This window comes from Camelus dromedarius, chromosome 10, assembly GCF_036321535.1.
Source record: "Camelus dromedarius isolate mCamDro1 chromosome 10, mCamDro1.pat, whole genome shotgun sequence".
In the NCBI taxonomy this organism is placed as follows: domain Eukaryota; kingdom Metazoa; phylum Chordata; class Mammalia; order Artiodactyla; family Camelidae; genus Camelus; species Camelus dromedarius.
Genome location: NC_087445.1, coordinates 40,138,133 through 40,153,378, shown reverse-complemented (window position 1 = coordinate 40,153,378; position 15,246 = coordinate 40,138,133). Strand labels below are relative to the sequence as shown.

Genomic DNA, 15,246 nt, shown 5'->3' with positions numbered 1-15,246 from the left:
TTAGCATTTTACATTTACTTTTTTATTTTCTTTTCCTACTTCCCTCCCTTCTTCCTTACCCTATTTATATGTTTGTCTATTGCTGTACATATACGCAATTATTTAAACCATTTGAGAGATAAATTTGTATATATCATGTTTTTTTACTGCCTGATACATGTGAGTTTTTTCTTAAGAACAATGATATTCTTACATAAACACAATGCAGTTACCAGACTGAGGAAATTTAACCTTGAATAGTGTTTTCTAACCTATAGTCTATTCAGGTTTCATAAATTATCCTGATAATGTCCTTTATAGCAGTTATTTTTCTGTACAGTCTATAAATCTAATCCAGGATATTGTATTATGTTTAATTCTAATGTCTTAGTCTTTAATGTGGAACTGTTCCTTGGCCTTTTTTTTATTTTCATGACATTAACATTTTTGAAGAATACAAGTAAGTTATTTTATAGAATATTCCTCAGTTTGATGTTGTCTGATGTTCCTTCATGATTAGATCTAGATTATATGTCCTCTCTTAAAATAATACATAGATGTTGTATTCTTTTCAGGATATCACGTTCAGAGGCATGCACTGTCTATCAGCCCATCATTGATTTTAATCATTGGTTTTCCCACTGTTCAGTTACTGTTTTTCTTCTTGCAACTAACAAGCAATTTCTGGGGAGACACTGGGACCATGCAGTTAAGCTCCTTCTCAAACCTTCTCCCTCCTAGAATTGTCATCCATTGCATCTTGCATGAACTAACCTGTGCTGCGATGGTTGTGGAATGGTGATTTTCTAACTCTACAGTTATCAGTCAATATTCTACCGTATCTATTAATACAGGAGTAACTCACAGTTCCTATTTTGTTCAATAGGTTATAATCCATTACTTTCTTTTTTTAAAATTTTTTTGTTCAAATTTCCTCAGATTTGGCCAGCAGGAGTCCCTTCAGTTGGCTCCTGTGTCCTTTTGGTATGTCATGCCCCAATCATTTTTTCTGAGCACTTCCTTACTTTCTGGCATAGTAAGATATTTCAGTCCCATCTTGTATCTTTCCTACTTCAGTCCTGGAATTGAGTATTTTTCCAGGGACCTGGATCCTTTTAATCCTTTTAATCCATGCCTAGTGCCAGAAACCAAGATCTGGCACTAGGCATGTTCATTATTCATAAGATGACATTGCTTATGGGCCTTTCAGTGGACAGCACACATACACACCCTGAACACAAGAAATCATGAGTTCATGCTGATACCTCCAGTTCTTTTCTGGCCCCATTGGGTTCCTCTCTTAGCTTCCCCCATTCTCTATATCTGTCTGTCTTTTTCCACAGTGAGAACCCTGGCTTCTGACATCAGTATATTTACTCATTTACTTGATCCTGCAATACAAACAAAATTGTTTCTGAATTGCTACTTCCGTACTGTTAGGGAAAACAAAACTACCCAAAGGAGTTCAGGATTTGTTAGCAATTATTTTCCTTCCTAAACTAAGGGTTTTTAATAATAATATTCTTCACAGTTTACTAAATTAGCTCCCCTTCAGCCCCCTCACCCTCAGTGTGGTTATATTTTTTATATGAAATTCAGTATATTTAGGTTTATTCTGTTTGCTTTCCAGTTTTAGTGTTGTGTGTTCCTGCCCCCACCCCGATGTCTCATTCTGGTTGATTTTTTTTTTTTTTTGATTTGTGGACTAGACAAAAGTATACAAAAAAGATGATATTCAGAAAAAATATCATTCCTTTCCCTGTTTCTTCTAGATATGGTTTTCTTTGTGTTTATCCTGTTTGAGATTGGCTTTGCTTTTTGGGGTTTGAAAAGAGATATTTCACCAAATCAGAAATTTTTTGCTTTTATCTCTTCACGTATTTCTCCTACCTTTTTCTCTATTTCTTTCTCTTCTGGGACTCCAGTTATGTGTATTTTAAACTGTTTGCTATTGTCTCTCAGGTTTCAGGTGGCTCTTTTTCCCTACTACCCCTCCCCCTTAACTCTTTCTGTATTTTAGTTTGGGTAATTTCTGTTGACTCTACTTGAACTTTGCTGATTCTTTATTATGCCAGTCTGTTGGTAAGCCCATTGAAAGACTTTCAAAAATCTCTTTTGTTGCTTATTGAGCTTTTAATATGAAATGGATGCTGATCCATCTTGTTTGAATACTTATGTCTGTTTGCCCTGTAGATTGTCTTTAGCTGAGTAAGTATCTTGAAAATCACCCACTGTATCTCTGCTTGTGGCCCATAGTTTTTTGGCTTGCTCTGCTGTAATCACCTTCTGAACACACAGTTGAAGAGATAATAGATTAATTGTATACTTTTGATTTTTTTTAATCACTTAAAGTTTTCATAATTTTTGTTCTGTTGATGAAGTTATGACCCTTTACTGATTTTCGATTTTATAAATACTTCTTCAATCAGATATATAATGTTCTGGGTATGAGACCCATATACATACAGCTTAGTATGTGAGTAACCTTGGGTGCACAGTAGACTTTATCATTATTTCAGCCATATTATCAGACTTTAACAAAAAAAAAAGACCACTGCTTATTTCTGCATGTCCAAATACCTAATGCACAAGATTCAGAAGTAGTATAGGTAATTGGATAATGATTCATTGCCTTTGTGTGTGTATGTGTGTGCTCTGCAGATATAATTTAGGAAGAAGTTTTTTAGTGACATGTTTTTCCAGAAAGAAATTTGTTCTTAGGCTTCAAGCCTAGGCAAATTTCAAATACTACTTTCAAAAAGCTACTGGAAGTGCTTGACATACACAGTACTCATTTGATAAGGTTTTGATTTACATTTTTAGTGTGTGTAAGCTTGTTAATGCATTTTTGCATTCTTTATTATATCTGGATTAAAGATGATTTGTCATAGATAAGATTGTATGATCTTTGACTTTTTCTTTTTTTGCATGTATTAATCCAGTTTTAGATACATGATTTGCAAATATTTTTTCCCATTTCTTTATAGTGTCTTTTGATGTACAAAATTTTATAATTTGGTGAAGTCCAGTTTACTTTTTTCTTTTGTTGCCTGTGTTTTTCATGCTGTATCCATTAAATCATTGACAAAAACAGTGTTGTGGAGATTTTCCCCAATATTTTCTTCTTAGAGTTTTATAGTTTTAGTTCTGAAGTTTAGGTCTTTGATCCATTTTGAGTTAAATTTTGTATATGGTATAAGGTAAGGGTTTGATTTCATTCTTTTACATGTGGATATACAGGTTTCCCAGCACCATTTGTTAAAAACACTGTCCTTTTCCCCATTGAATTGTCTTGGCACAGTCCTTGAAAATCAGTTGACCATATATGTGAGGGTTTATTTCTGGACTCTTATTCTTTTCCATTGGTCTGTATGTCTGCCCTTGTGCCAGTACCATACTATTTTAATTTCTGTAGCTTTGCAAGTCTTGAAGTCAAGAAATGTGACTTGTACAGTTTATTCTTTTTCAAGATAGTTTTGGCTGTTTGGGGTTCCTTGCAATTCCGTATGTGTTTCAAAATCAGATTTTCCATTTTTGTGCCAGAGGCTGTTGGAATATTGTTGGGAATAGTGTTAAATATGTAGATTGTTTGGTGATATTGACCTTAATAATGTTAAATCTTCCTATTTAGGAATACAGGATGTCTTTCCATTTATTGACATATTCTTTAATATCTTTCAGCCTTGTTTTGTAGTTTTCAGTGTACAAGTTTTCAGTGTAACACCTCCTTGGTTAGATTTACTCCCAAGTTTTAAATTATTGTAAATACTATTGTAAATGGACTTGTTTTCTTAATTTCCTTTTGTGATTGTTCATTGCTAATGTATAGAAACACACTAATTTTTTGATATGTTGATCTTATACCCTGCAACTTTGCTTAATTTGTTTTACTGGCTCCAGTAGCTTTCTTGTGGATTCTTTGGGATTTTTTACATATATCTCACCTGTGAATAAAGATAGTTTTTACCTCTTCCTTTCCCATTTAAATAGTTCTGAAAGTACATAGCAGTGTATAGCAGTGGTGAAAGGGGGCATCCTAAGCTTTCTGGCCTTAGAGGGAAAGCGTTCAGTCTTTGACCACTGAGTTAGCTCTGAGTTCTTCATAAGTATCCTTTATGATATTGAGGAATTTTCCCTCTATTCCTACTGTTCTGAGTGTTTTTATTGTGAAAGGATATTGCATTTTGTCAAACACTTTTTCTGTGTCAAATGAAATGTTTGTTTTTTCCCTTTGTCCTATAAATTTTCCTTTGTTCTTGAAGGCTACCTTTGTTTACTTTAATAAATGCTACAAGTTATTTTGTTAATTTTTATCAAATATTCTACAACTATTTGAATTATAATCTAATCTCATATTTCTGTAGTTTTCATACTTTTTATAAATAAATGTTCTGAGTTTTATGAACTTCTATAAACATTACTGCTTCCGAAAATATATTCTTAAAGTTTCTAGGTGGTGCACTGTCCCCATGTATATACTATTTAGTGCTCTGCCCTATAAAATAATAGACAATAGTTTAATTGCTTTTGTAAACATGAAGTCCAAGTATTTCTCAAAATTCAAAGTATCTTAGTTTCTGAAAAGTAGATTGTGAGATAAAACTCTTCACAGTTAGAATGTACTAAAGTTTGGGTATTTTTGGAACGCTGAATGCCAAATGCTAATGTCAGCATAACTTCTAACACTTTAAACATGATTTTGTTCATACTCAGTGATCTTTGAATCATCTATATTACCATGGTATCCAGTCAGCATAACAATGATAGCCATACTAAAAGGGCCTGTCATTGTTAAAGGGACTTAGTGAACTAGCACTGAACGTTGTTTTACTGTTACTTAACTGTTGTTGTTGTTGTTGTTGTTGTAACTGTTGACAGACTGTAGACTGGTGAGAAAAGAATGAATTAATCCTAATGGTTCTAACAGGTTATTTTAAAATAAAAGAATAATTAAAATTTTTTTGAGTAGGTAAAACATTTTACAGAGTTCAAAATTTTAAAGGTTTCAAATGATATAAAGTATCCTATCCAGCTACCCATTTCCCTTCCCTGAAAGTGATCGATGATATAAACGTGGACAGGGATATATGAACTTTCAATGAAGTGTACCAAAATATCAAACTTATTTTTTTGTCATTTTGGTACCCAGTGGAAAAATTGCATGTTTCTTCCTATGTCATTTGTTTTTCTCATTTAATTTAGTTAAACAATTTGGTTTCTTTATAGTAGATAAGATGAGCTATCAAAAAACCTTAAAAAAATACATCTGATAAAACACAACAAAGTCCCTATCCATACTAAAGTTGTAACTTTGCCACAAAAAATAAACCCCAAGTCCTGGAAAAGGGACGTAATTATAGCCCTGCAGAATCCAGGTTGACTCTAGGTAAATCCTGGTCAAATCTGGGTCTCAGATAAATTTTTAGGATTCTGTATGTGCCACAGCAAACACATGAAAATTTTACGTTTTTACATTCAGGCTGAATTTGACTCATATTTATGTCAGCTAGCCTTTTGATTGTGTTCTTTTCTAATTGAGCTGTCTACAAAAGACAGTAGTATACTTAATTATACATAGAATTAACTATACTTGTGATTATTAAAATACTCTTTCCTATGAAAGCACATTTGTATTATCACTTTGTCCAATTTGTTCCTGTTTAAATGCCCAAGTTTGCAAGCACAAGCAGCTTTGAAACCACAGATTGACGTCTGTATTGGGGTCTGTTTGTAAATTAAGGAAATTTTTTGTTTTATTTGTGCTGAATACCAGACACTTCAGTAGTTAGTAGCTTAAGAATTTAGTGGTATAAAATGTATAGTTTCTAAGGAAAGAGATTCTTAGGTTTGAGTCCTATTTGAAGTAAGAAATTGCAACCATGTAGAATCGTATTCTGTTATAAATCCTGAAAACTACTGGACTGTATTTTTAGATCAATTTCACTAACCCATTTTATTTTAGAAGAATTTGAAGTGGTATTTTGTTTGTGGGTGGGGAATCTATTATGTCTTTGCCTTTTAATATGTGTCTAACATTGCAAGAAGACAATGGTATACTATAGACTATTGAATATATTTTTCTTTTATACAGTTGGGCATTAGGAGAAAAAAACATACTGAGCTTTAAAGAAGCATTTTTCCACTTAGATTAAAAGAAAGAATGTGAGTTATAATTTGTGAAAGGATTCTTTTAGGCAAAAGAAACCATTTTAAAAGAGCAAATGGAGGAACTGTGGACTGCCAAATAATGCAAAAGTAAAGGATGAAAATAATTTCTTCCTCATCCAGAAAACCCTCTTAGACCAAAGACAAATATATAGTTCAGATTTCTTTCAGATCAAGATCTCAAGCTCCTACATTTCAGGATTTCCAGTGCTTATAAATCTAGAGTAATAACTCAGGGGAAAAAACAGTTCAAGAGTATAACCTAGTAGAAAAATAGTATAAATAACTTACAGGAAAAGAAATGCAAGATGCTTAATCTCATAAGAAAATGTAAATGTAAAAACCACACTAAGATGCCATTTTCAATTATTGTTTAATAGTTATATAACTATTTAAGATTTTAAAATTCTATAGCTGTTACTGAAGGTGTGAGGAAACATGTTGCTGATGGAAGAATAAACTAGTAAGATTTTATGTAGGGTAACTTGGAAGTATTTAACAAAATTCAAATGCGTATTTTTGATCTTTGTAATACAGTTTTGGGGAAGCTTTCTACAGATACACTCCTACATGTGGAATATTGTTTATGCAAGGGTAGTAGTTTTAATGTTATAGTAACAAAAGATTGGACATAATCTAAATGTCCTTAATTAGATTTTGATATGCTATTATACAGTCATACAGTAGACTATTTAGTCAGTCATAAAAGAGATTAAGAAAGCTCTGTGTGCTGATAGGGAAAGAGGTACAAGAGATTCAAGACGTATTATATCAGGGATTGGTAAACTTTTTCTTAAAGGGCCAGCTGATAAGTATTATAGGCTTTGCAGGCACTGTTGTTTCTGGGGGCTGATTACTCAGCTCTCTTGTCATGGAAATGCAGCCATAGACAATAATGCGGCTGTGTTCCAATAAAACATTATTTACAATAACAGGTAAGGTCTGATGGGTCATAGTTATTGACCCCTATGTTAAGTGAAAGAAGCCAAGTGATGAGCCAGGTGTATAAATTATAACAGAAGCATGAATGAAGTACTGAAAGCACTGAGAAGTGAGTTAAAGCTTTGCTTGGGATATTTGGGAAAAGAAAGACTTCACAGACAAGGTGATCATTTCAGTTAGTTTCTGTAGATGTATAGGTGCTCTAAAGATTAAGAAAGTTTTCTAGAATTGGTGAGAAGTTATCTGGCTGGTATATGGAGTTCTTTGGAGTAGGTAAAGAGGTAAGTTGGGACCATATTCTTGAAGGGGCTAGGCACTAATCCTGATTTCTAACCCACTTTCTAGTTTGAATAAAAAGTATTTCAACCTTCAGCTCTATTAAACCTTGACATTTTGCCATATTTACTTCAGATTTTTTTTTTGTACTTTTTAAAAAAAGCACAACAAATACAGTTGAAACTGCCCTGCAAACCGTACAGAACACATTCTTCTCTTTCCAGAGATAACTAATATAAATTGGTTACTCTAATCTTACCTTCCTACATTAGCTACACGTGTATATACGTGTACATAAACAATACAGTATGTTTTGCTTGTTTTAAAAGATCATATAATGATTTGTGGTGTCATTTCACAATTGTTTTTGCTCAGAATTAAGTTTTCACAATTCCTCTGTATGAACCAGCACTGTTCAATGAGAATACAATGTATGGTACCTATGTTATTTTAAATTTTCTAATAGTCACATAAAAAGTGTAAATGGAAACAGGTGAAATTAATAATTTACTTTAATAATCCAGTATGTCTAAAATGTATTAACATATAATCAGTACACAGGATTATTAATGAGATAATTTATATTCCTTTTTTATACTGTCTTTGAAATCTGGTATTTATTTTACACTTGGAACACTTCTGAGTTAGAACTAACCACATTTTAAGTGTTGAGTAGCCACAAGTGGGTAGTGGTTTTTGCCGTGTTGGACAGTGAATTGCTGTGATTCAAATAGAACCCAAAGCTTTTGGTGCTTGTAAGCTGTGCAGGGTCCTGCCACCAGAGGTCAGCTGTCATTGTGGTGACACACCAAGAGAAAGTATTTTGTGTGTCTGAATTTGCTAATTGCAGCTGCTATGCAGAAATCATTCTGTGTACAATAAAGGAAACCTCTCTCAAGGTTTACAACATTTACTGCTGGTAAAATAGTTGGGGCACAAAGGTTGGTGCAGACGTGATCCTCAGCCTCTTCAGACACGCTCTCTGTTCTGTCCTTACAGATGTACTCTTCATTCTTGCTTGTCTGGAAAACTTGAAGCTTTCCCCACTATTTTCAGTGGTGTTACGTTTGTAGTAAATACACTGTTTCTCTATAGTTGGGTCTTAAGAACTAGATAAACTTGTTTGCTTGCTTGCTTTTGCTAAGAATCTCAAGCAGGTAACATTTGATTACTGAGGCACATATTAATTATATGGCTATATTCCTGGTTTTCTAAGTTTAAAGCCAGCTCACTGTAAAGGTCTAAACTTAGACTTGTGTCTCTCTTTTTCTCCACAGAGTAGAAGTGCCCTAGACTTTGTAAGAATCCATAGTAGAAAATGCCTTTTGGAGTGCCTTAGTTTCTTATACATTGTAATTAGAGGGGCTTTCTGATATGCTGTTAATATCCCTTATATAAAGAGCCAATGGGGGAAAAATTCTAGCTAAGAACAAAGATTTGGGGGAAAATTCTCCCATTCATTGCTTGATTCTTGATCATTATTTTCAGTTCTAGAGTTTGTTTTAATGTGTCTCCTCTATATGCCCACTGAATTTTTTTTTCATAAAACAGATAATTGGTAGCTCTATAGTAATCTCTGCTAACTCTTAAGGTAAGGCTTGATGCATTCTGCATTCCATGGCTTCATGACAACTTAACAGCGGCTTTTTAAGGAGATTTTCTGCCGCAAGGTGGAGGTAGAGAGTTCTATAGGGCTGATTAGTATTTGTTAATAACTGTCATAAAGTTAGCTTTCTTTAAGTTAACAAAATAAATGTTACTACTGTTATTAACACAACTTTCCCTTAATGTTGGCCTGATTTCTAATTTCTGCATAGTAATCTTTTACTTGGATTTATCAGCTGTTCAGAAATTAGTAGTGATTATTTTTATAAAGATTTAAATACTCTATGAATTTACTTTCAGATCCTTTTACTTCTGTTGCATTACCTTGGTTTTTTTTTTTTTTGTTTTTTTTTTAATTTAAGCTGAGAACAGCCACTTAGGAGAAGTGCATTTTTTTGATTGGGCCAATGGAAACTGAGAAAAGAGGTATTGTCGAGAGTAAGTGTTTTGGTGGGTCTCGTAGGGAGTAGAAGATGAGAGACAGGCCTGGGTGAGGTGCAGTAGTGCCAGGTCCTCTATACAAGGGCCAGCATAGAGTTCTACAGCTAGGAGTTTTTCAAATTCTACTGTTAAAAAATATATATATATTCATGTTAGATAACCGATATTTGTAGGCCTGAGCAAAGTGAGAGGATGTACCCATTCTCTTTATTGAAAACTAAAGTGTTTGCACACACGTAATAAAAAGTATAATCTGGAATAAAAAGGAAATATTCTATGTTATTTTAGTGAAAACTCTTATAAGGTACCTTGGCATTAGTTTGCCCATATCAAGTATTTTTTAAATTTTTTTTATTGAGTATAGTTGATGTGTAATATATAAATGACAGAAGTACAGTATAGTGAGTCACAATTTTTGAAGGTTATTTTCCATTTTTAGTGATTATAAAATATTTGCTGTATTCCTGTGATGCACAGTATGTCCTCGTAGCTTATTTTCTACATAGTACTTTGTACCTCTCAACCTCCTACCCTTACATTACCCTTCCTCCTTACCTCTGCCCACTGATAACCACTAATTTGTTCTGTATATCTATGAGTCCACTTCTTTTTTTTTAATATTCACTTGTTTGTTGTATTTTTTAGATTCCACATATAAATGATACAATATGGTATTTGTCTTTCTGTGTCTGACTTATTTCTTCTAGCATAGTGCCCTCCAAGTCCATCCATGTTGCTGCAAGTGGCAAAAGTTCATTCTTTTTTTATAGCTGAGTAGTAATTCCATTGCGTATAAGTATCACATCTTTTTTGTCCATTCATCTGTTTTTGGACACTTACATTGCTTCCAGATCTTGGCAGTTGTAAGTAATGATGCTGTGAACATTGGGGGCACACATATCTTTTCAAATTAGTATTTTTGTTTTCTTGATATATACCCAGGAGTGGAATTGCTAGATCATATCATAGTTCTAGTTTTAGTTTTTTGAGGAACTTCCATAGTGTTTTCCATGGTGGCTATACCAATTTACATTCCCACCAACAGTGTACAAAGGTTCCCTTTTCTCCATATCCTCACCAACATTTGTTATTTGGGATCTTTTTGATGACAGGCATTCTGACAGGTGTGAAGGGATATATTATTGTGGTTTTGATTTGCATTCCCTGACAATTAGCTATGTTGAGCATCTTTTCATGTGCCTGTTGTCCATCTATATGTCTTCTTTGGAAATGTCTATTTATGTCTTCTACCTATTTTTGAAATCAGGTTGTTTATTTTTTGATATTGAGTTATATAAGCTGTTTGTATATTTTGGATATTTACCCCTTATCAGCCATACCAATTGCAAATATTTTCTCTCATTCAGTAATTGTTTTTTCATTTTGTTGATGGTTTCCTTTCCTTTGCAAGAGCTTTTAAGTTTAACTAAGTTCCATTTGTTTATTTTTGCTTTTGTTTCCTTTGCCTTAGGAGACAAATCCAAAAAAAAAAATTGCTACAGTTTATGTCAAAGAGTATTATACGTATGTTTTCATCTAGGAGTGTTATAGTTTGTGGTCTTCCATTTAGGTCTTTAATACTTTTTGAGTTTATTTTTGCATATGCTTTTAGAAAGTGTTCTAATTTCATTCTTTTACATGTTGTTGTCCAGTTTTCCCATCACCACTTATTGAAGAGACTGTCTTCTCTATCATCTATTCTTGCCTCCTTTGTCATAGAGTAATTAACCATAAGTGTGTGGGTTTATTTCTGGACTCTCTATTCTGGTCCATTGATCTGTGTCTGTTTTTGTGCCAGTACCATATTGTTTTGATTACTGTAACTTTGTAGTAGAGTCTGAAGTCAGGGAGCGTGATTCCTCCAGCTCTGTTTTTCTTTCTCAAGATTGTTTTGGCTATTTGAGGTCTTCTGTGTTTCCATACAAATTTTAAAATTACTTGTGCTAGTTCTGTGAAAAATGCCATTAGTATTTTGATTGGGATTTCATTGAATCTGTAGATTGCCTTGGGTAATTTCAACAACACTAATTTTTCTGGTGGGGGGAGGATATAGCTTAGTGGTAGAGTGTGTGCTTAAATAATAAATAAATAAATAAACCTAACCCCCTCTTCAATAATAATAATTTAAAAAAAAAACACTAATTCTTCTAACCCAAGGACACAGTTTATCTTTCTATCTGTTTGTGTCATTTTCGGCTTCCTTCCTCAGTGTCTTATAGTTTTCCAAGTACAGGTCTTTTACCTCCTTAGGTAGGTTTATTCCTAGGTATTTTATTCTTTTCGATGCAAGCTTATATCAAGTATTAAAGAATGTCTTAGTAATCATAATAATCTTGTTTGTCAGAAATCGTTTTTAACAAATTTCAGTTTATGCTTATTGTATATGTAAAATTCAGCAGTGAAACAAACTAAATAGACTTCATTGAAGTTTTTATACAGATACATGTTCCATATATATATAGGTATTTAAGATTGAAGGACCTGGGGTTGATTTCCTTTGCTACTTTATTTGTAGACTGAATTTTCAAAAGCCTCATAGTTCTGTTTGTTTCTTTTCATTTCAAAGTGGGAAAAGCTCGAGGTTATTATATGGGCTACTGGTAAAAAGTCCTGTTGCTGTTTGGGGCACGCCAAACTTAAGGACCATGTAGTTTAAAGACTTGTCCATAGGAGTAGATTTGGAAATTGGATTTAATTCATGAGCTAAATTTCAGGAATACAGACAACAGTGAAATTCATTTTCAATTGATACGATGACACTGACTATACACATTTTCTTTGGTTTTCCATAAAAATACCATTTTAGTTTCCTTAGGAATTTATTGATTTGCTAGTAGCCCTGAGGAAGGTCCTTCCTTTGCTAATAGGACTTTCAGTGGCTTGAAAGTGGAATGGCAGATGTTTCAGCAAAGGAAATTTGTGATGGTAGGGTGATGGTAATAAGTGGAGAACAGTTGTGAACCTCTGGTTTGTTGTGATATGTCTGCCATCATATGTGCTCAGTTAGAAGGCAGTTCCCCATTTTCCCCACAAGAATATTCCAGCTCCAAATTCTTTTGCCAACTCAAATACGTAAGATTTTAGAGATAGATCTGTTATATTAAAATCTTCAGGTACTTAATTTGGTTACATAAACCATTGTATTAGATATAGAATTTAGAAATAAAGTTAATGTTTTGTTTTACTGTCTCATGATAAAATAATTTTGTTCAATCTCTTTGTATGTATTAGAATCCCTTTGAAATAATTTATCTTCCTGAGACAGGTGATAGCTGCTAGAAGTATGAGTGTCTTCATAAGTCTTGAATATGAGACTCCTTTTTCTTCTGAAAAATAATGTTTTGGGTATAAACCCCTAATGTGATAACTGAACATTTGATAATTCTTTATATCCTTAATCCGTATGGATATTTAGAAGTATTTCTCAAATTTAAGAAGTCAGTTTTGAGTGAGCTTATTCTTGTTAAAAATCTTAAGTTTTTAGTTGTTAATGTGGATTTTGTCTATTTTTTTTCTCTTTTATTTGAGGAGTCAGACATAATTGCCTTATTTCATTTCAGGGATTCTTCTAAAGTAAATATTCTGGTACCTGGTGCTGGACTAGGAAGACTGGCCTGGGAAATAGCTATGCTAGGTTATGCTTGTCAAGGAAATGAATGGAGTTTTTTTATGCTCTTTTCTTCCAACTTTGTACTCAACAGGTATTTGACTTACTTTTTGCTGGAAATAGTAATTTCTCAGAATCAGATTGACTTACCTATTTTTGAACAATTCTGAATTTGAAGATGACTACATACTGTTTAATTATGATGTATATCATAAATGTATCTTATATTAAAATTAAATTGCTTATACAGTTACTACTTTAATCAGTTGCCTAGCCAACAGAACGTTGAATAGGATGGCTAAGTGACGTTTCAGAAAATGACTGGGGTACTCTATGAAACTGAAGTGATTTCTGTGCAGAATTTAGGGCTAAGTGTTTTCTCATTGTTCCTTAAACTTCTTTACCCCTTTGTTTCTTTAGCGGAATAAGATTTTAATGTAACAGTCGTAACTTTTTTCTTAATCAGATTCTCATAAAATGGTCAATTATGCTCACAAAACTGAGTTGGAAAGACCTCTCAGAACTTTTGTGGCCTCTTCTAGAAAGTAGGGTAAATGAGTTTTTAAAGCCAGAAGAGGTGTGTTAGAGAAAAAATAAATAGCTGCCTTGTTTAAATAATAAGTTGTCTCGACAGCAGTATAAGTTAGGGGATGATGAGAAGGAAAAAAAAAAAAAGGAGAGTGTTGCACAAATTAATTAAAATAGTTGGGTGGCAAACAAAACCCATACTATTTTTTTTCAAATTTTTTTAACTTGAGCTTGAATTTTGGCAATATAATTTTAAAAATTTGAATGAACATTTAAATCTCTGAATTTAATTTTGTCTTTTAATCCATGATTGGTTCTCATCTACATGTGGAGTTTCAGGTAATTGGGTGGAGTGTAGTGGTAACACTTTTAAGTATTAATTATAAGTAAATCTTCAAACAGAGTATATGTTAGTGTTTAAAGTAGATTTTCTTGGTAGACTATTTAGTTAACATTTATTTTATGCTCATATTTTGCAGATGCTCTGAAATTAATAAATATAAGCTTTATCCCTGGATCCATCAGTTTAGCAATAACCGAAGGTCAGCCGATCAGATTCGACCCATCTTTTTCCCTGATGTTGACCCCCACAGTCTTCCTCCTGGTTCTAACTTTTCTATGACAGCCGGAGATTTTCAGGAAATATATTCAGAATGCAGTAAGTCTAAAGCATTTTACAGGTCATATCCTTTATTCTAAATTTAGTGAGCCAGTTTTATAGTAAGTCAAAATGGTCATTTTTTTTGATATATATATTTTTATTGAAGTATAGTCAATTTACAATGTTGTGTCAACTTCTGGTGTACAGCACAGTGCTTCAGTCATACATGGTCATTCATTTTGACAGAATATCAGGTATCCTTCAGTGACAATTCAGAATATTTTGAAGGTTACGTATAAGGCACTGACAAGAAATATAAAGAAGTATGAGATCCCACAATTAAGAAATTTAGAATCTGTTGGGTCCATTAATATTAAAAGACATATAAACAAAGTTTAAATGAGTAATGAATGCAGTAAAAGTTGGTTAGGTTAGTGTGAGAAGCGAGCTCTTGGTGGAGAGGCTGTGGCTTGAAGGACAGGGAGGACTGGCATCTAGGCAGGCAGAGGTACAGAGCTGTGAATGGGTAAGGTAATCGGGCATGGTAGAACAGCCTGACTGGGAGGGATAGGGATATCTGAGGATTTAATGGTAGGTAATGGCTAAAGAAGCAGCTTGGTTCCAGATTGTGGAGGGCCTTATAATTAGGCTATGAAGTTTGGACTTCAACCTGGCAAAATGTTGAAGAAATTTTAGAGCTAAGCATTAGAGAAAGGGAGACGGTAATGAGGAAAGAGAAAAGAGGAATTGACGATAAAAGGAAGAAAAACAGAGGGCTGAAGGGTCAGCAAGGTCGCTCATTTAACAAGTATTTGGTGAGCACCTGCTAAGTAGCAGGTATGTTCCAGGCATTGCAAAGAGAGAAGTGAGCAGAACAGAGCCCCTGTACGCAGGGAACCCACATTCTAGTTGGGAGAGAGACGCAATAATACATTACTATTGTGAGGAAGAAAAATAAGGCAGGGGAAAGGCGATAATGGGTGACTAGGGAGGGGCTTCTGTTATATAAAGAGCTACCAGGGAAGGCCTTTCTAAAAGGGGAACGTAAAAAGAAAAAATGAGCAGAGCACCTCGAAAAAATGAAGAGGCAAACCATTCAGAA

At 33.6% G+C, this 15,246-nt stretch overlaps 1 protein-coding gene across 3 annotated transcripts in view; it reads left to right on the top strand.

The window, feature by feature from the left end:
- Positions 1-15,246, top strand: part of CARNMT1 (carnosine N-methyltransferase 1) — a 37,531-nt gene that overhangs the window by 10,393 nt on the left and 11,892 nt on the right. For all 3 annotated transcript variants that reach the window (XM_010999989.3, XM_031449898.2, XM_031449896.2), the window contains exons 4-5: positions 12,969-13,109; positions 14,023-14,201. In XM_010999989.3, coding sequence (XP_010998291.2) covers positions 12,969-13,109; positions 14,023-14,201 — 320 coding nt within the window. The remainder of the gene's footprint in view (positions 1-12,968; positions 13,110-14,022; positions 14,202-15,246) is intronic.